The sequence below is a fragment of the Pleurodeles waltl genome, chromosome 1_1 (assembly GCF_031143425.1).
Source record: "Pleurodeles waltl isolate 20211129_DDA chromosome 1_1, aPleWal1.hap1.20221129, whole genome shotgun sequence".
NCBI classification, from domain to species: Eukaryota; Metazoa; Chordata; class Amphibia; order Caudata; family Salamandridae; genus Pleurodeles; species Pleurodeles waltl.
This window is the reverse complement of record NC_090436.1, coordinates 565592926-565615026: the sequence shown is the minus strand read 5'-3', so window position 1 is coordinate 565615026 and position 22101 is coordinate 565592926. Positions and strand designations below refer to the sequence as shown.

At 43.1% G+C, this 22101-nt stretch overlaps 1 protein-coding gene across 15 annotated transcripts in view; it reads right to left on the bottom strand.

Annotated features, from left to right (window-relative positions):
- PAM (peptidylglycine alpha-amidating monooxygenase) overlaps nt 1-22101 on the bottom strand; it is a 1007326-nt gene that overhangs the window by 537344 nt on the left and 447881 nt on the right. For all 15 annotated transcript variants that reach the window (XM_069226162.1, XM_069226060.1, XM_069226139.1 and 12 more), the window contains one exon: nt 7177-7234. In XM_069226162.1, the coding sequence (XP_069082263.1) occupies nt 7177-7234 (58 nt within the window). The remainder of the gene's footprint in view (nt 1-7176; nt 7235-22101) is intronic.

The window sequence follows — 22101 nt, the reverse complement described above, 5'->3', positions numbered from 1 at the left end:
AGAAGCCTCCCTAAAACATAATACTTCTGGCCATATAGTGGACATAGCCATAGGTTGCTGCTCTGTTGCTCCTGGGTGAAGCCTTCAGAGCACATATATGACAGCTTGCTAAAGCCCAATTGTTTGGGCTCGTTATTCGCCGATCCTGGGTAGCCCCCCCCAAAGCACAGATGATGGTTGGTTGTATAATTTACAGTCCTAAGGGTTGTTCCTCTGTGTGGCCACAGAGAGTTCACACCATAATCAGTGAAAGCAGGCACAACCACGAGCAGCATGTTTTGCCTCTAGGCTCTTTGTACAATTCATACTCAAAGTGGTTAAACAGTATGCATGTGTTCTCACACTTTTCCAAAACACCTGCCTACGCTCAGCTACACTGCTCTGACAGCACAGTTTGAGCATTCTCCATCATACTTACACATGAAAAGAACTTCACACCTAGGCCACAGTACAATCATATTCCTACTCAATCATCTTTCACCAGTTTCGAACACTTATACATCCTGTCCCTCACTACTTTTTCCTTCAATTTCACACTTAGGTGTAAGGATAAAAGATAAGTAGACAACTCTGGTCCTTGTGAACCCTAACACAAACTATCCCTTTAAGGTGCATAATAGACACACTCTTCCATTCAAAGTACTCCCATAGATTTGCTGCTTACTCCATCTGCAGATACACTTTGGCGCAACATCATGGGTATGAAATGCTATGTAAACAACTACAGTGCAATACATTGCACAGCAGTACATCCAGCTGGTGTTTTCCTACCTAGGTATGTAAACATTTGTTTAAATAGATGTTTACAGTACTTTATGATTGTGTTTCAGTGTTGAGCACCGAAATATTACATGCAAGAGCTTTACATTTTTACCACATATGCAGTCGAGCCTCTTGCCCTTCCGTGTTCCAACTAAGATCATCTAGAAAAGGTAACTGATCAATTTTAATGTACATATACATATCAAATACATCATATTGTTTATCTTCTCATGTACAGACGTTTCACCAGGTCTTACCAGAACAAAATCCGTTGTGTTGGTGAATACTATCCAATAAAGTGAAATCTGTCAGTTATTTGTACAATAGATTTCTAAGAAAGATCCATCTACTGCAACTCATGTATGCTGAGGTATTAAAAACTAGCTTAGTCAAGTTATGTGGTCTTTCCTAAGCCTTTGCACATCTTTAGTTCGAGCGTGCAAGCGCTTTGACCTGTTTTAAGTGTTATGGGCTCTTAACTGCGCCCACCTGATGCCCATCACTTTCACTCATTTGTAGGCCTGCCTTTCAAAAATCCCTTCATGTCATTGGTAAACACTTTACATTTTCCCGCCTTGGGGCGGTTTTGTTACCACCCTGCAGACTGCCCCTGTTAAATGGATAATTGCATGATTGCTGATATATTTCAGCGAGGGTGAACAATTAATTTTTTGTATCTCACCTTCATGGTCCATGGCAGCCCTGGCCCTCACAGTGCTCAGAGAACGAACAGCGCCAACGACGCAAACTCCATCGGCGGTTTTGGAGCGCTGGTCACATTGTTCACACTGTTACCTAATCAGAGTCATTTCTTTTAGCTCTCCCCTTCACACTCCGTTGCTTTCCCAAAAACACATAATTGATAAATGCTTTACTAAAAACACAGAAATCTCCAATGGCTCTCCCGGCACAGCAGAAGAGCTGATACTACAATATTCACTGCACATGGGGAAAGTCGCCACATAATGCTTTGCAAGCACTCTTTTTCAAAACATTTTTGCCCATAACACAGCCTGTGGTGGTCCTAGGACAATTGGACCACCACCAAAACTTTCAGCATGAGGCACTCTTTCTGTTTAGGTCATCTCTGGGCCCCCACACTAGGTTGGTGAGGACCCAAAATAATAACCCCGCCCACCATTCAGTCCCTTATGCTCTCTTCTGGCTGGAACCTTTGTTTTACAGCTTGGAGTAGTTTGTGTTTTAAGGACCTAGGTATTGTAGTAGGCCTGCTAGGCCTGAAAATGTGTAAGACACTACGCCCTCCAGGGGTTAAATATATGGTTGTACTGCATTACTTTCTACCATTCTATTTTCATGTGGTTATGCCCTACAGGGGCTAATTATATAGTTACATGGCCATGTTGCTTTCAAATTATATTTTTATTGTGGTATCCTCTAGGGGTTGTTCTGAGCATACAGTCAACATATTACAATATTTGCTGCACTGGGTCATCCCATAATGCTTTGCAGGGCATCCACAACCTGCTCTTTCTGTCTAGATCATCTCTGGGTCCCCACACTAGGTTAGTGGAGACCCCAATATAATAAACCCTCCCTCCATTCAGTGTCTTTTTAACGTTTCTCATGGCTGGAACTTTTGTTTAACAGCTGAGAGTAGATTGTGTTTTAAGGGTCTTGTTTGTAATATCATTGCAACTGGCGCTTTAGGCCTGAAAATGTGCAATGCAATACGCTCTCTATGGGCTAAATATATGGTTACATTGCAATACTTTGAGTCATTTTCTTTTCATGTGGTTATGCCCTATAAGGGCAAAATATATGGTAACATGACCATGTTTCTAACAAGTTATGTTTTCATTGTGGTGCCCTCTAGGGGCTGCTCTGAACATTACAGTCTAATGTCAAATATGTATTTCCGATAAAGGTTTTTATTGGGTTTATATGATAATTGTATATGTTTTATTATTCTCTCCTTATTGCAATTATGAACATGATTCAGGCCAACTTAACATCCGTATTACACTATGACTGTTTGAACACTGTTGATATGTCTGGGTGATCCTTGTAGTTTATTTCTCTTGTTACTCCTCCACGGCTGTCTTGTTTTGGGAACTGTATTAGCCAGCCAGCAACTATGATGGTGCGGTGGTAAAAGTGGCACTCTACTGGAATTAGCAGATTTAAATTAGGATGCTCAATTGCACCATTTTCATTTTTGGTTGCAGATAGAGGAAGAATGTAAATGGAAGTGCTTTAGTTATATGCAGGGCCACGTGAAATATGTGGCAGGAAAAGATCAAATTATGAGGTAGGGTTGACCAATCTATGTGGCAAAGAAAAGTCCAGTTATAAATTTACAACATCAGTAGCTAACTAAAACAAATGCGAGACCCATTGCATTGCACATGCTTGTTAGATCAAGTTGCCAAAAGATTAAATGTAGATTCTAGGCTTATCTCAAGTCTGGATTCTAAGTTTACCTCAAGACTAAACGTCCCAAAGGGTACCAACTTCATAAGTCACAGGGTGCATCTCCAACTGTTTCCTTCATTCTGATTTAGGCATAACATGGTTTTGGGAAACCTGGTAACTGCATTGCACGTATATAATCATATGAATTACAAGTTGGACGCCTTGAAAATGGTCACAACCGACCTATCGCCATGCAGCTGATTACATTTATGAAACCGTCCCTTGTGAGTGCAACTGCAGGTATTTCAACAATTATGAATGCCTTCCATTATTGTTTGCAATCAAGTATGACAAATTATGTTACCAATTCAGTATATTAATTGTCATAGCCATCTTGCATGCTCTATTAACCGAGTGCTCTAGCCTTGCAGCGAGGACGTATCTGTATTTTGTCACCTCAAACATGAGTTTTTGAGAACTGCTTTATATATAAGAACTTCTTTCCCCTGTAGCTACTTTGAATGCCACTTGTTCTACTTGTCAATGTTTCTTAAGACATAACCCTCACACCTGTCTGTTAGAAGAAAGAAACTCATGCCCATGCCATCCTAGTCTAGAAACTTCTATAAATATATGTGTAACATACACCCTCTGTGGCACTCCTCTCCTGGGCACTAGTAATTATTAAATAGCGCATTTTGCAGACTCGACCTATACACAAAGTTCCAATGTTTTTTTTTGTTACACTTGTGATACTCAAATGCCAGTTTTCTTGCAATTTCAGTTCTTTCTAATAGCAGTATGCATATTGAGGAGTAACGTGACCTTTTCTCCGTAGTGAGAAACCTATCCTGTGGTTCTTTACATGTTGTGTTTGTGTTCTGTGTATACAAAGTATATAAATATGAATTTTGACAGGGGGTGTCTATTAGGCTGGGATGCTAGGCCCCATGGGATACTTAGAAGCTAAATGGCACCACAACTGTATTCAAACAAGGTATGTTCCACCATCTGTTAGCAAATCATTTCACTGTATGACAATCCGATACTAATCTGGCTTTAATGCTTGAACGCAAATATGTAGACATTGGCACAGGCGGTCTGTCCTGTATCTCTTTGCAACCTGCCTTTTAATTTCCCCACTCTTGTACCTCAAGCATACCGTGATGCAAGTCGCAGAGGCACCGCACAGTTTGTGCATGTTTGTGTATTGTTTTGTTTGCATGCACCAGTACATGAAAGCCAGATCGATTGACTTTGACAATGCTTTTATTTCTCCAATCTTACAAGTGCAAGCAAATATAGTCTCACTTTGGAAGCTGTTTCAACAAACACGATCTCTTAGTGACAGGAAATGAAAACCAATAGTCCCTCTCAAACAGGTGAATTTTTAACATGTAAAATCACTAAACAGTCTTTTTACTGTACTTTTAGACAAGGGTTTAACAAAGCATCCTGCAAAATATAAGTTTGCTTATACGAGCTTCAATATAAATCTATCGAGGCTATCTTTATCTGGTTTAGATGCAAACAGCCCCCTCTCCAGCGCTCTGCTGCCTTTCGGAGAGGTGCGTCCGACCTAAATATCACATACATAGATACTTTGTTGAAAAGAAGATTTTAGATAACCTTAGTCGGTAACAATCTGAGTTGCACTGGAAGCGCTGTTAGGAACCTTTTAGCGCTGGACCTTCGTGCTCAAATCGTGCTGAACTGAGGACCACAGAATGTGTGGTTGTGCAACCTTCCTCCAACTGTGTCATAACATTCATTTGGAGTACGACCTCAGCTCTGTCACCTTAAGGTTGCCTCTTAGCCAAGGACCTCCAGAAAGTAACTTTATGCGATCCACGTAGTGCGCCTTGAATAGTTATGAAGTAAGATAATTGCTGTAGGGTAACAGGATTTTCAAACCACAGGCCATGGACAAAGAAATAGGACTACTACATGTTGACATTAATGTTTGACACAGAAAAAGGACTTCCACAACAGCACCATTCAACAGAAGCGCAGGTGTGTTTACTGGTCTGTTTCAGCACGTTTCGCAGCTTTCATGACATCCATTGTCAGGCTTAATTAGACAGATCAGTCTTGTTGGTGAATGACTACCATAAGATAAGTCTCTCAACAATTCGAGAGCTCTGAAAATTGCAGCAGGTGAAGGAAGAGATGAGAGATCTCAAAATGGTCCACATCATCCATCAGTCGCTCTTTTTTTTGTTTGTATTATGGGACTTAAATCCTTTACATAAAACCTTTATATGAAACCAAAACTACAAGTACCAGAAAGCAAAGCATACAATCGGGACTATATATATGCATGCCACACCTAAGATGGAACAATCGGAGAGCTCAGAGATAGTATGTGACTGATGTATGAGGTGGGAGAAGCGTAAGAGATGTGTGGTGTACGTCATAACTAAAGCATCATGGAGCACTGCCTTTGGTTCTCTCGTGGCTATGTGAAGGGTTTTGCTGCTCCAACTGGACATTCGGGAAAGAATTCAAGGATTAGCCAGCGTAGGGTCAGAAGGAAGCTTTTCAACAGTCAGCGGGAAAACCTGTCATTATGCCTTTATTGAATGATAACGGGAAGGCAGTGGCGAGAAATACATAAATCTGTAATGTTAATCATTTACATTTAATTTCGCATGGAAGCAAAAATAAAACATTCAGGGCTTTGATTCAAGATCGATGTAGCTGTGATAATGTAATAGCGTTGTTAAGACCTGCCGAACTCCCTTTCTCACACTGTGATGTAATGAGAGAACCACGACGGAGACAGTCTTTAGAGGAGTGAAAAGAGAAAAGTTTTCGGCAGCTGGGACCAATGTCCAAAAACCAGCACACCTGGCAAAGAGAGCAATCTCATCACCCTTGTGGTGAAGCTTCCTGGAGGACCTGCCTCATATCCTGAAAGAACTGTTGCAACCCTCTCTGAGTGAAGTTCTCGACTAGAAAACAAAGTTTCTTTTCAGTTGTGCCAATGGAAGGTTTCTTGACGCTTCTCTCAGGGGGATAAAGCCTATTTGTTACCTAACGTTCACTGGACAAACATAAGACAAGCAACATGGTAAATTATTGTTCAGGAACACAGAATAATGATTACAACAAAGTTAAGAAATGTTATTGCAAAAATACGGATTCCGTGTAAATCTTTTTTAATTAGGAAGATTTTCAAACTAGCAATCCAATCAGAAGAGGTAGATGATGAAACAGCCATAATCGTCAATGCTAAAATGTTATCATTCAGTCTCTGGTTTTGTACACAATGCTGCCCACACCTTTTTATTTAACTGAATGAGTCCATAATGACAGGTCACATGTGAGGCACACCAGGCCCATTCTGTGGACATTCTCATGCGCTGTCGCTCTTCACCATCTACACCTGATGCGCACGCTTGCGGGCGGGGTAGGGAAGGAAATAAAGAATGATGCATTTCTCAGAAGAGAGTGTGCACACAACACTTCCCTTCCTTGGTCTAGACTGAGTTTCATGTTTGAAGCAGCGGTGTTGGAACTATGTCCGTCTTGAAACATAGAGAGCAGACGGCGCTTCCTCTGCTGAGTTACCTGTGCTTATTAAATAATGAGGAGCCGTGAGCGGTAGGTCCTGTCATCTTCCTGTCATTTCTTTCAGGGCACAAAGGAAAAAGGGACTGGGACTTCCTTTCTGTACTGATTGTAAGTGCAAGGGATTTACAACCTGCACCAGCAGGTAAATAAACAGGCTGCTCACTGGAGGGGAATTAAGTGTCCAACCTCTGACAGAAAGCCAATACCTTACAAATGGGGCTGCGCGGTACTGGTTGCCATAGGCATCTGCATGCATCTCTCGAACTCCGCTTACTCACTGGTCCCCCAGATGCAGTTTGTTATTTTGACTTTAAGTGGCTTTCTCTAGTTTGTTTCTGCATTAGGCATGATAAATGAATTTCAGAAAGTCTGATAGTTACGGATTAAGCCCATAATGGGCAGAAGAAAACTGTTGACACCTGCAGAAACAGTGTGGTTAGCTTTGCGTTCAACAACACTCACCCACATAGGCTTCTTCATCCACCGGCAGTCGATAAGACTTGCAGAAGTATGTATCAGACTGTAAGACACAAAAAAGGATGGATATGTTAAAGAGATCTTAATTCTGTCTGGAACATCAATATTTGCCTCTTTCTTAGAAATGAGATATAAAGGACGTACACATTATTTTTTCTGTATCAAGAAACAAAAACGGTGCACTTATCACCAACTTGTTACCGATATATTATTTAATGCAGTTATCTACTACCATGAGCGCTTCACAAGTTCTCACTAATTATCATGAAACTTTTCAAACTTTCTTTACATTTAAACTGTGAAGTAGGGTATAGCAACCGGTGGTGCTATACAGAAACGCTAACTGGTTATGAGCTGCTACTGATCTCCCCACACATTACCCTGAATAATTGAAGGCATGCTTAGCTTTGCAAACATTTTAAACTTGAAGTTAGCCAATCTCACGAGATGGAAGGGTTGAATTAAATCACCAGCAATCATTGCTCCCTCAGGTTGCACACAGGTCGTGGCAAAATACAACCTCTAAACAAGTTGGACCCTATAATAGAAAGGGTCCAACCAATATGCTTGCCAATACTTTACATTTGAAATATTCTACCATAATTACTCTGGATTGAAATAATCGATAGTAGATAGATTGAATAATTTGACTATATAACAGCACCTTTATCTAAAGTTATTGTAAAAAAATGGTGTTATTAGTTATAAACGATGTGAGTCCTGTGTGAGTAATAAGCCTACAATTGTCACTTGCTAGGAACCAAGCATAGAATTGTAGCAATTGAGTCTCATAATAGCGAGGGAGAGCGGTCCAAGGCATTGTGGGCTTCCAATTCGCTGGCACGCAACAACACTACTCAATAAATTATTGTACTGTCAGTGTATTTTCTTTTAAAAAGGAAAATTGCTTTTATTGCGCAAACTACTAAACACTATGCAATAAATTACAAATACCTACATCAGGTAGATTGAAATACCTTTGATGACATCCTCATGTCATATTACAGCCCAAATGGGTCCCGAACCGCATAAATACAATACTCCTCTAAATATATCAGATGCAACATCACAATATAAGGGGGTGTCTTTTTTCATAAGGCAGGCCTGCAGACTTTGTCAAGAGGTCACCACAGGAATATATAAGGCAGGCCTATTGGGTCTGTCAATGGGTCACCACATCAATATTTACAAGGTAGGCCTACTAACTTTGTCAGGGTTCCGCATTAATATACATATGAGACAGGAGGTTCTACATTAATAGACATAAAAGGCAGGACTACTGGCTTTGTCAAGGGGTCACCACATCAATAAAACAGCCACATGTCATGATATTTCCAATAAAACCAATGGGAACATTAATCATGTTCAAATGCAATTGTTGGACCTATAGGAATTGCAGTGTTCACAAAGCATTGCAATTTAAAACAACCATAAACATATGTGTCAGAGTATTTCTTTTACACCCTTCAGGCCACACAAAGCAGCCGCAGAACCAACCACCAAGGGCTAGCCACACTCCCAAGCTGAAGTGCATCCAGCTCCAGTTTAGAGAGCTTTACATGTAAGCAGACTTCTCCTGGGGTGTTGTGCACTGGGCCCCAGGAGATTTAGGTTTACCTTTTCACAATAACCCCATGGGGGAGCTGCTGCACTCCAGCAGGCTGTAAATACTACAGTTTGACTGTTGTAATGTCTCTGCCCTGCCCCTCCTTGGGGCATCATAAGGAAGGAATTAGGCACATTCATGCCTGCTTTTTACTGTCCATTTTACCGGCTTCACCCTGCGTCTTTTTTTTATTTCTATTTTGTTCCACCTAGGGCATCTACAGCTTTGGGGTTATTCACACAGGGTTGCGCAGTAAGCCCACCCCCATGTTTCCTAACCCGCTTCTCCACCTGCCAACACACTCTTTACTGGCATGGGAGATGGTTGGGTACTTCTCCCACCTATTCCTTACGTGGGTGCGAAACTGATGACGGGTCCAACCTCCCCCACCTCCAGACACAGGCACAGGAGGGGCAGAGAGGGCACCAGTCATGTTCCTGGGACTTTTGCTTATGAGGGGATGGGGTTCTGAGGTACAATACTAACTGCATCGGGCTGCAGGGGATAGGATCTCAGGGCCCACAGTAAATCTGCAGAGGGAGCCCCATGAATTCCTTCACACTGGGCAAATAAATTATGAATTTAACAAGCGTTGCATTGTTCCCCAGGGACTTGACCCTTAACACGGAAATTGATGGGATCTCAGAGGAGCGCTATGTGTTCGTTTATCTTCATTTCCAGTTTAACACAGGCAAATCTTCAAGTGGCTATATCTCTGTCCCCATCGATTTTATCTTTGGCTCATTTTTTCTTCTGATGGGCAAACCTAGCTATCAGGAGCATTTTCAACAGGCATGCTTGCCTCTAAAGGGATGCATTTTCCGAAGATCAGGATTTTATGAATTCTTTCCCCAGCCTTCTCCTCTGCCTGGCTCCTGGTGCTACCCACCTGCTGGTGGTGGCCTCTTTCACAGCCCCTTCATTACACCCTCCTTTCTGCACTCCCCATGCCCCAGGGCCTCCTGGCTGTCTTGTAGGGCCTCTTTTGGTGAAGCAGTGGAATACAAGTATTTCTCCCAACTGGTCTCAGGAGGCATAAGGGGGCAAGGACTGTTGGCCTGGAGAGACCCAGCCTAGTCCTGGGGATCAGCTTACGTCAAAGTCCAGCCTTAAAGGGCATCGGGTGGCTTCTCCTGCAATCTTCTCTGCTGTCATCACCTCTCAGGTCCAGGGTCTTACTACTGTCTCTCCTTTGTCTAGGTGTTTTTAAGGGAGGGGCGGGGGGTTAAACATTTTAGATGCCAGGCACCCCTGGCCAATCCTAGGATGCTACCTCAACCCTGCACCCCTTTTCCAAACCTACTGCACGGTATTCTGGGACAATCGATCAAGGCGACCTAAGTTTTCTCTGGAAAGAGCACCTATGAGGGCCTCTAGTCCACCCCTGGCTGATATCACTGCCAGATCCCTTCACACCATACCTTCAAAGGCAAGTCGTAACTTGTTGGAGTTGCCCCTTTATGCAGGGTTATCATCAAACTTTTTGCCTTCTTCCTCCTATTTTTTCAGGTCTGTTTTTGCTGGTTTATTGTTTCTGCACACTTTACCACTGCTAATCAGTGTTAAATGCAAGTGCTTCCTATAAAAATTGTACTGTTGATTGGTTTATCCATAATTGGCATGTTTTATTTACTGGTACGTCCCTAGTAAAGTGCCCAGGGCCTGTAAATCAAATGCTACTAGTGGGCCTGCGGCACTGGTTGTGCCATCCACATTAGTAGCCCCGTAAACATGGCTCAGACCTGCCACTGCAGTGTCTGTGTGTGCAGTTTTAAACTGCCAATTCGACTTGGCAAGTGTACCCACTTGCCAGGCCTATACCTTCCCTTTTACTAAATGTCAGGCACCTCTAAGGTAGGCCCCTATGTAGCCCCAGGGGCAGGTGTGCAATGTATGTTTAAGGTAGGACATATACTAGCATGTTTTATATGTCCTAACAGTGAAATACTGCCAAATTCGGTTTTCACTGTGAAAGGCTTATCTCTCTCATAGGTTAACATGGGGGCTGCCTTTAAATATTCTTAAAGGCCAGATTCCCCTTGAGAGCAGATCAAAATGTGGAGTTTAGGGTCTCTGAACTCACAATGTAAAAATACATCTTTTATTGAAGTTGGTTTTTAAATTGTCTGTTTGAAAATGCCACTTTTAGAAAGTAGGCATTTTCTTGCTTAAACCATTCTGCGACTCTGCCTGTTTGTGGATTCCCTGTCTGGGTCAGTTTGACAGTTGGCCTGTTCACACCTCTTCTCTAGACAGAGACACAAAAGGGGGTGGGGTGTAGTCTGCATATCCTGATAAGCCATCTGAGCTAGAGGGGAGGGAGGAGTGGCCATTTACACCTGAAAGGACTGTGCCTGCCCTCACACAATGCAGTCCCCAACCCTCTTGTGTATGTTTGGGGCCTGTCCTCCTGGACAAGGAAGGATCTTGCAAACACTTGAGACTTTATAGTTTTCTAAATTCAAAGGCAGTACGGGGTATAAGAAGAAGACCCAAAACCCCAGACTTTTAGAACCTTTCTGGAATCGAGAGGAACCTCTGCCCAGGAGAAGAGCTGAAGAGCTGGAGGAGGAGTACTGTCCTTTTGCTGTGTTGCTTTGCTGGACTGGCCTGCAGTTGCTGCTTCTGCCTGAAAAGAGTGTAAAGGGTGAACTTTGCAGTGTGTCCTGCTTGAGAAAGTTCCTAACGGGCTTGGTTAGAGCTTGCCTCCTGTTGGAAGTCTCAGGGATATCAAAGACTTCAGTTTCCTCTTCCTACAGCACTGGGAACTGTGTGTTTTGTGCTGTTCAAGAAGAAAAACCACTGTGACGCCGTCAACAATGCCGCTGGCCTGCACCTTTAACTGCTTATGTGCACTGAATCGCATTGCCACGCTTCGCACTGTGACCCTAGTCTCACTGACACCGTCATCAGACGACTTCACCGAGCCACTGCTCGCACCGCGACCTGTGGGCCCGCACTCGGGCATCGCCTCCTCACATCGCAGCCTGGGCCTCCCTGCCGCTCCTGCTGACACCAGCGCTGCTGCCTGCACTGTGGCCTGTGGACACCGCTCGTAAGGAGCACAAAGCACCGTCCCGCACTGCAGCCCCGGTCCACCGACGCCAGCACCATCGACTCTAGTGTTGTCACCAGGCATCCCTGCCTGCACGTGGCCTGTGGACACCGTTCGTGAGGGTTTCGGTGCACTGTCCTGTCCCGCACTGCTGGCTTGGGCCTATCGACGACAGTGCTTCTGCAACGCCACTGCTGCTGCCTTCACTGTGACCTGTGGACACCGCACGTTGCACCACCCTACTTCACACCACAGCCCTGGTCTCTCCGATGCTGATGGACGCGGTCACCGAGCCACTGCCTGCACTGTGACCTGTGGGCACTGCACATCGCATCATCCCGCTTTGCACCGCAGCCCCAATGCCATCCACGCCAGAGCTCCTGACTTCATCAGTCCGGAATTCGATCTGCAACGCATGTGACTTCAGGGCCCGACGACTCCTGCATTGACTCTGGAACTGACACCGCAATGTCAGCGACGCCATTTTCCGGAGCTCACCGTGAGGATCACAATGCCCTGCAATTCCAAAGGTACTGTTTTGCGGGTCTTCCCGACATCGTAGCAGGCCTGCGACAACCCGGCCGGTCTGAACTGTTGGTTTTGTTCATCACAATGCCATGATAGCCCCAGGTGGAGCTATTGACTTCAAGGAACTGTATTTTTGAGTAAATCTTGCAGAATTCATATTTTTATTACTATATGTTGGATTTTTTATCGTGTTTGGTCTAATTTTAAATAGATAAATATTGACTGTTTTTCTAAAACTAGTGTGGTGTCTTTTTGTAGTGTTTTCACTGTGTTACTGTGCGTTATGTGCAAATGCTTTACACATTGCTTCTGAGATGAGCCTGTCTGCTCGTGCCAAGCTACCATGGTGGTAAGCAGGGGTTATCTGAGCATGTATTTCCCTTATCCTGACTAGAGTGGGTGTCCCTACTTGGACAGGGTGCAAACTGACTGCTAGCTAGAGACCCCATTTCTAAAATAACTGTGTTCGGTTTAGAGGTCTGGGCTCCCTCATTTGATTCCTATGAGCCAGGGCAGGGCCATCCCAGGTGCTGTGTGACAAACTAATTATGAGATGCTGATTACCCTCCCCACCCCTTCCTTTTCCAGGAAATGAGTCAATCACTGTTCAATGCTCTTTTTGTGTGGTCTTTGTTCCCTTTCCTGGGGAGCAGAGTAATTAACTTTGCCCAGTAGTTGGGGCAAAGGCATGGAATTTGAGTATGAGCTATGTCAGAGAAATATGACAATTCCTGATGTCCCATAAGATGTGACTTCAGTGTTTTTGGAACTGCAAAATAAAACTCAAAGTGCATGCTTTACCATAGTTGAAACCTTGCTGGACTGTGTAGGCCTAAGTATAGTGAAACTGCACTTTAGGGCAGACTTTGCCTATATGTATAATACAGTGAAATCACTACAGGTTTTTTAGTAAGCCCTACTGTCCTATCAATGAATGCCCACTACTATTATAAGGCTTACCAGAGGTTAGCACCACGCTTGCAGAGACTCTTCTGCACAAGGGTACCTGTGCGCAATTACCTGGCTGTGATCATTGTACTCTTGCATGCACAGCCCACATACATATGCACAATAATATGTACAAGTGTTCATGTGCCACCAACCCAGTGGCCCTTATCAAAGCTGTGAAGCACGGCATAAACAAAGGATATATGGACTTTATAGTTAGGTTCTGAATTTAGTCACACAAAATCATAGAAATTCAGCAGTTATAGTTATGGTTATCTCAACTAACTAGAACTTGTGCCCTAAGTTAACTATAACCTGCACCCCCGCCATGCACTGTTTTTTCATTTACAATTTTATTGCAAATGTTGCAGTAATATTATCAATGAAGTCATAAAAGAGGTCATGACTTATGTAAACAATTGGGTAATTAGCAGTATATTGTAAGGCTATGAGTTATAGTTATCTTAGGGCACGAGTTATAGTTACTTGAGATAACCATAACTATAACTGCTGAATTTCTATGGTTTTGTGCGAGTAAATTCAGAACCTATCTATAACTTCGTGTAACCTTTGGTTTTTTAAGTGAATTTTAGAAAACTATTTCCTAAGTATAGTGTCCCTGTAACCTTTTTTTTAGTGAATTTCTATTTTTTTTGTTTATGTAAAGTAATTTGAATTACTTTAAAATAATCCAACCACTGCAGGCGCACAGTGTTCGTCCCCACACCCCTTATAAATGCCCAACCCCGCACCAAGCACAGCCTCTGGTTGTGCACAGCGGGGTTGGCTGAAGGACCTGGGCACAGGCCGGGACCTGCAGCTTACCCCCTATACCCACTCAACCCCACACCACTCTTGAAGTGCTTTTTTGTTTGGTGGAGATGTGATCATATTCCTGTGCATCATGAACGCGTCTCCAGAATTTTTTTTTGCTTTGCCTTGCCTTGTCCTGGCGCAAGAAATTAGGATGATTAGTACTGTACAGAAGTGGAGCCTGAACTTAGGCACCTGCTTTGTTTATATCTGTAAGTGTTTCCCACTGAGGATTCATTTCTGTGAAATGAGCATCATGCCAGAATGATTCCTGCCCTGCTTATTTATTTAAGAAGCGGTCACCGTTATGTGCAGAATGTCTACTCTACTGGAGTGCTTTCTCCTGGCTAATTAATAAGTGCTACCTCGTTGGGTATCTCTATAGTGCACCTCCTAAACTACAGCTGCTTAAAGGACGCAGAGGCAATGTCTCCAGTGACATGGTGTGTCAGCAACTTTGCAATTTTGTGGTTCCCCAAGTGTCTTCATCAAATAACTTTTCAAGGTGGAAGTGCAGAGAAAACACACTTGGATCATGTCAGAGACTGCGGGGAAGCCTCAAGGCCTCTGCGGTCCCAGCCGGATCCCCGCCTCCTGCACAGGGAGCATCTGGAAATGCAGTTCCCTGTGTGCGCAGCAACACTTTCATCTCTTTCCCTGCCCGTACGTCTGATGGCCGGGAAAGAGATGAAAACTCAACTTCCAGCAAGTGGGAGCATTTTGACAGTTTCCGCTTGCTGGAAGCAGCTTGTTTGATTTTGTTCGGTGGAAGCTGTCGCAGCTCCCGCCATGCAAACAAGAAACAGTTATCGCCCAGAGGTGGGCACCTCGGGAGATAGCAGGAACCAGCCCTGGGGGGAGATGGTCCCCAGGGCCATTAATGGCTCCAGGAGGGGGGGGGGGCTGTCCGCTTCCCTCCACTCTTTTGCATGGGCCAGCCCTGTGGAGGTGGTGGTCCTGAGGGCGTATATGGCCTAGAGGGGGACCCCGTAGCCCCCTCCTTGTTTTAAAAAAAAGTAATTGGCCCTGGGAGGATGGTGGTCTGAGCACATTCCCTTAGGAATTTTTGTATGAACCCCAGGGAGGTGTGGTCCCTCGGGGTCCATGAGTCTCCTGTATGTTTGTTTTATTTAGCCCCAGGGAGGTGGTGGTACCCGGGGCATTTAAGAGCCCTAGGAGGGGGGCCTTATTCACCCACCTCCTTATTTATTAAATTTGGCATCCTCCCAAGACCTGGCCCACACTGGGGCAAAATCAATAATATATGCGAGAGACCGTGCTTGTTTTTTTTTTGTAGCCACTCAGATATGAGCACGGGGACTGTTGGATCCGCAGAGGATTTACACCAAATCACAAAAAGCACGATATGTGCACCAGGATCTAGCTTCCTGCCAAATCTGGTGTAATTCCATCGAGCGGTTCAGGCTGTAGGTGTGTCTAAAGACCCTATGGGAAAATGCATAGGAAAAATGCGTTTTGGAACCCCCCTTTTTTCTCAGACTTGACGGATCTCCCCGAAACTTTTAAGACAGCAGCTGAATCGACTGTTGTACTAGTTTTGAAAATTTAGTGAAGATTTGTAAAACGGCATCACAATTATTGGCAAAACCAAAAATGCTTTTCCTATGGAAACTAGGTCCTAAATATAACTAACTACTGATGACCGCCAGTAGGTAACATAACATTATCTATGTGATTCAGTGCCAAAGCCAAACCTATAAAAACAATATGTAGGTCAAACAGTAAATGACCTCTGTACATGATTCAGGACTCACAATTCAGCAACAATAAGAAACATGACCAGCCTGTAGCAAATCATTTTAACCCTGTGGACCATTACAGAGTTTAAGATTTTCTCAGTGGAACATGTCATAGGTCAAGAACTACTGGACTCCAGAGAAAACATCTGTATGTACAGGTTAAAATCATTGCACCCAGATGGACTGAACAACACTGACAAAACCACCTGATTACTGCATATCTCAAGAGATCTCAGGGCTGCATTGTTTCCACATTCCAAATGGAATTTTCAGTCACAATGCTTTTTGAAAATCCAGCAGTGTCAGCTGTGCAGCCACAGAGCAAAGAATCTTATACTACCTAGGGAAGCCGGAAGGTAAAACATTGTAGTGGAAATGTATTTTTGTTCTTTTGTAGAATTGCTGATCTCGCAAAGCAGTGACAATGAAAACTGGATTAGAGCAGAGCAGTGTCAACAACACATTGCGTTTGAGGACTTAACTTTGCAAAGGACAGCAACTGTCACATGGAATGATGACCCTCATAAAAACGATCTCGTATTTGCAATAGCAGTATGAAGCTTATATCTAGGACTTATTTAATGTGCATGATCCAAGTAATGATCAGTTGAAGTAAAGGCCAGGTGAATTAATGGGGGTGCAACCTGCCTCACTCCTATGACACCTGCAACTAATTTTTTTCCATGCTGTTGGACCTCACTACCATCACTATGCAACATTCTAGCATCTCTGTGCATTCCTTGTTTTATACACATAACACATAAAAGGAACTCCGCGCGAAGGTACACCTAGATTTATGTTGCTCTGTGTTGCAAAACATGGAGAATGGGCTGCAAATTTAGTAATTCGTTTGCAGAAAATATTGCCACATATCTGGGTAGTCTGCAGTTAGTAACAGGAAATAATGTATCTCCTGGCACTTTAGATTCCCACTTACCTTCTTAATTCCATTTGACAATAGGAAATACACCTGTGAACAAATCCTCATATGTCAGGGGTTGTACAATAATGTGAAAATTCATGTAAAATGTATTAGTATATCATAACTGGATGTCTAACCTATGTTCTGTGATAATTTGCATTCTTAACTTAGCCGAAGTAAAAGGCCTGGTTCCACTGGGCCTTGCCTGCTTCTAATGTGAAAACTCGATGAGGCTTGCGCAGACTGGTAACCAGAGTGAAGGACCTTGAACTATGCAGAGTTCAGATGGCTCTGCTAGAACATTCTGCAAATGTACCAGCAGACAGGAGATGATGAAGACAATTCGATACAATTATGTGTAGTGTAGGCTAAATGTACTTTCCCAGGACTTGAACAATGGAAGCACTGACTAAAGACTTGTATGCAACAATTTTGTTACCTGAAGAGCCGGGTGATGTTATAATAACCAGGGGGACCAATCAAATTAATGGGACTTGAAGCCCAAGCAGACATGTAGATTCGGTAAACAAAAACTATAGGTTAGAGTCATAACTTCTGATAAGTTGACCAATTAGCAATTAGTGGGATGGACTGAGAGACCCTAATAAAAAGTAATGACAAGAGGAACAAAATCAGAGCAGAAGCAGAGAGGAGAAAGTTGATGACGTCAGGAGACGCGTTCTGAAGTGCTGATAATTGGGCATACACTCTGTGAGCTTGATACTTTGATGATCACTGATGACCTGGGAACGAAGACTGACTCATTGCTGATCCACTCTGGATAGGTAGCTTGCATTTGTGACCAACAAAATATTGTGGCTATTCTTCTAGGTGCCAACTGTGCTGTTTTTGAGTAGATTTTCTTTCTCTAGATAGATTTTTTCAAATTTATGTTTTATCCAAATTGTTTTTGCATGAAGACCCACATGATGATGCTAATCTTGGTTAGGTATGTTGACAGGGGGAGACGTTGACAGTGACAATTGACGGACGAATTTGCGTTGCTGAACTACTCCATTAATGATGATATTTACTGATTTATAATTGCTTGATACTTGTGATTCTTCCGGTGAATAATGTTTTTCTTGATGATTAATAAATCTTTGATTAATAAAGAGGTGAAGATAACAATTGACTAGAATTGTAATTAATAGGGAATAAACAAATCATTAACCCTTTCCAGAGAGTGATGGTTCTTTTGTTTAGGGTTTCTAATTAACGTTGGCTATTTGACTGTTTATATTGAACTACTAATGTTGATTACTGAATTGAAATCTATTGCATAACTAGGATACTCCACGCGATTCAAAAGGTTCATCGACCTATACGCGTCCCCTTGTAAATTTACTTACTAAGGACCAGACGCGCTAGCAGTTTTTGGTAGCAGCTTGGTTAGTTTCCTTGGAGAACTAGTTATGTGTTGATTTTGTTATGGTATTAGTTTAAGTTAGGATTAGTTGTTCGTATTTTATAAGGGTTGAATTTTATTTTTTTCTGAAATAGCAATTGTAGCAAAGATGATGTACCCTTAAGCCCAGAAATGACTTTCCCAGATCCTGGATCCTGCTAGTACAATTGGGTATGTTCCAGGCTAATTTTGTGGTAGTATGGAAGTGGTAGGTTGCGCTTGCACAGGCTTAAGCAAATTGCAGGTGAATTGTGAGGTATGTGAGGTAAAGTAAGGAGTCTGCGTACTCCAGTCGAGGTTAGTAGGAGTCTGCGTACTCCGCAGTGTGAGAGTATGGAAGTCGTCGAACTTCATATGTGTGTGGCACTTTGTGCTAAAAAATTGTCCACGTGGTTGTTGGTAATGTATGGACCCTGTGTGGTCTAAGACTCCGGAGTATATTGACAAGTGTAGGAGACACTAAGAGGGTGAAAGGAATCTTGGGAGTAAAAGTCATTTATTATTGAAACACAAGTAAAACAAAGCAGGCAAAATGAAGTTTTTCAAGGCATTTAGGAGTGCAATGAAGGGCGATACTTAAATTAAGGCATCAGTGGGGGAGCCGACCCCACCGGAGGATTCTCTGGCTTATTTTGTGATGGCAGAGCGAGGTGTAGCACTGTGTCTTTGGTTAAAACAATGGAGAAGGTTGACAAAGAATCAAGGGTCTTTAGCGTTTCCGGAGCATGGAACATTTTATTTGAGAATTTTGGATCAATTGCGAATGTCATTATATGACATGAAGCCATTACCGAGACCAGCACAGTTTGAAGCCTTAGCAATTTGGGAGCTAGAGGCCAGACAACAACAGGAGCTGAAGTTTAGGAGGAGGATGAAGAAAGTGGAACAATCATTAGCTGAGGCTAGATGGGATTGGGAGCAAAAGAGATGGAGAATGGCAACACCTTAGGAGATTAAATACGTTTCCTGCTATTGCAGAGGGAGATGTGCCAGAGAGGGAAGATAGTGCAAAAGAAGATGAGCGTGGAGGAAAGAAGAAGAAGAGAAAGTCCTATTTAGATGATGATGATTCCGATGTTGAGGATCTCATTATGCAATTGTTGAGAGACAGACCTCCACCTTCAACGACCTATGCAGGGGGTCGAGGTACCAATGCTACTGCCCCTACAGCTGCTCCAGCACAAGCCCAGGGAGCTGAGGGAGGTGTTCAGGTAGAAGGCAGACAATTGCCAGGGGTGGTACAAAGTACACCTAATGCAGGAACCAGTACTGTAATTCAAGCGCAGATACATCCACCTTCAGTGCATAGAATTTAATGGATCTTAGTCCTCTTGTAACACTTCTAGATGCAGTAAATGGCCCAAATACAAGTCAGAGTCTGAGACTTCTGACTCCACAAACTTCAGGTACAGTGGCACAACAGTTACCAGCCAAATGAAAGTAATATTTCATTACAGGGGTTAACAGCTCAGCAATTAAATAATTGGTTAGACAGTTTAAACACTCCTCAGAATGTATCCAAAGGTTAAGATCAGATAAATCGAGTAGGGTTGAATATAGAAGCAAACTAATTAGTTGAAGGAACCATGGGGCTCAACAGATAAGAGTCTTATACAGAAGACAACCTGAGATACTTATGCTCAAGGATCCCAAAATAAGTAAGTAAAATACAGAAACATGACATTGATATTAAAATGATGAAGCATCTGCAACGAAGTTACAGACTAGATTTTGAAGCAAAGGATTTTGAACACATGAGATCAGCTGGGATGAAAGCACATTTGAGAGAGTTACTGCAGAGTGCACAGATTTGGGGAGCATTAGAAAAGTGGGAAGGTAGGTGGATAAAGAAAAAAGAAAAACGGAAACGGGATTCTCAAGAGGGGGCGGAAGGTACTGATTAAGGGGAATTAGTTAAGATGCTTCCAATGAGGGAGATCCCAGGAGGGCAATTTGTTCATGCCCCGTGGCACAGGAGTGATATATTATCCTTTACAAATGATTCTCCCAAGCTGAGGGACAAGCCAGTTGAGTGGTATCAACAAACTGAGAGATTTGTGAAACTTTCCAAATGTTTGTGGGAGGACTTGAACACAGATAGTTGTTCCCGCTGATTTGTGGGTCGAATGTAAGAGGGCAGTAGACTGGCCGATGAGTGAACCAGAGAGGGACAAGGTAACAGGAGAACCTTCACCCGAGGTAATGAAGAATTATTATAAGGTGATTGAGTTCCTGAAGACTAGAATCTCTCCTAAAAACATTGACTGGCAACGGATTGATAGAACAATCCAAGAGTCTAAAGAGTCAATACATACTTACTACGAGAGACTGTTGAAAGCTTTCAAGGAATACAGTGGCAAGGAAGCAATTGAGCCAAAAGACATGTTGCATTTCGTGTTCAGATTCGTTGAAGGTCTGAGACCAGAAGTGGGACAGATGATTAAGAATCATCTAATTTGTTGGCAGGCAAAGCCAATTGATGAGGTGTTGCAATATGCTAAATACTGTAGTGATGAGATTGAGTTGAAACAAAAGAAATTAAAAGAGAAGGCAATGGTGATGCAAATCAAGGCAGCTCAAACAGGAGCATAGGGAGCTTTAGTACTGCTGATGCCACCGCAGCAGAGAGCCGTTAGGTTCCAACCTCAGGTGAGGGGCAGAGGGCGCAGAATGGATTTGATGCGCGGTTCAGATATGGGAACTGTGGTTGTTCAGAATGATGTGCAAGGTATGAAAAGGATGTTACCGTGTCATTTGTGCAGAAACGTGGGACACTGGAAGCTGGAGTGTCCATTGATGGTGCAGGATGGAGTGGTTCAGCAGGGTGACGTCAGTACATTTCAAACTGTGAAAGTTCAGAGAATGAAGGGCTAAATTCCTAATACTCAGAATCAAGGGCAGAATTTCCCACCAGTGCAGCAAATGCAGGTGCCTCGTGCACAATTTGCTCCCTTATCACCAGTACAGCATCAAGTTTCCATGGTACCTAGACAGCAAATGCAAATACCTCAAGTCCCGATAGAACAGCAACAGGTGATGCTTACTCAAAAGGTCACAGGACAAAGACAAGATAATAGTAGTAGCACAGTACACCAGTTTCCATTTCACAGTGAGGATGAAATAAACGATGAATGGATGAGTGACAGTTCAGAGGAAGGAGCTTGTATACTTGCAGCTTCCCTAGAAGTAGATCAGAGAGAGCCTTTTGTAAAGGGAAAAGTGATGGGTCATAAGGTATAATTCTTGGTTGATACAGGAGCTACACTCTACAGTGAGGTGCATAGAAGTACCAGACTTACCTCTTTCAGGCAGGACAGTTCAAGTTGTGGGAGTCGAGAATAGACAGTTGACAAACCCTATCACGGAACCAGTGCAGGTTGAAATTGGAAACTACTTGGGCCTGCATAGATTTGTGGTGTGTGACTCAAGCCCCGTATCCTTACTGGGTAGAGACTTGTTGTGTAGGACCAAATGTTCTATAAACTGTACAGACGCAGGGATAGAAGTCCAGACAAACAGTGATGATGAAGAAGAACAGGCATCTGCAATGGTACTCAACAATGCTTATGAAGAATACCCATTGATTGAATTTTTCCCAATGTTCACTGTGAAAGAGTTGCATGCAGATCTTCAGGGAACTGTGAAGGAGGAAGTCTGGGACTTGATAGGGAAAGAAGTGGGTCTGATTAAGGGAGTGGAACCGATTAAAATCACTTTGAAGCCAAATGTTGAATTCCTGCAGCTTCCGCAGTATAACATGGCACAGGATGTTTTGATGAAAGTGGCACAAATAATCAGAGACTTTTTAAAACACAGAGTTTTAAAAGAAGTTTTGAGCATCCCATGTAATTCACCGATAATGGGTTTGAA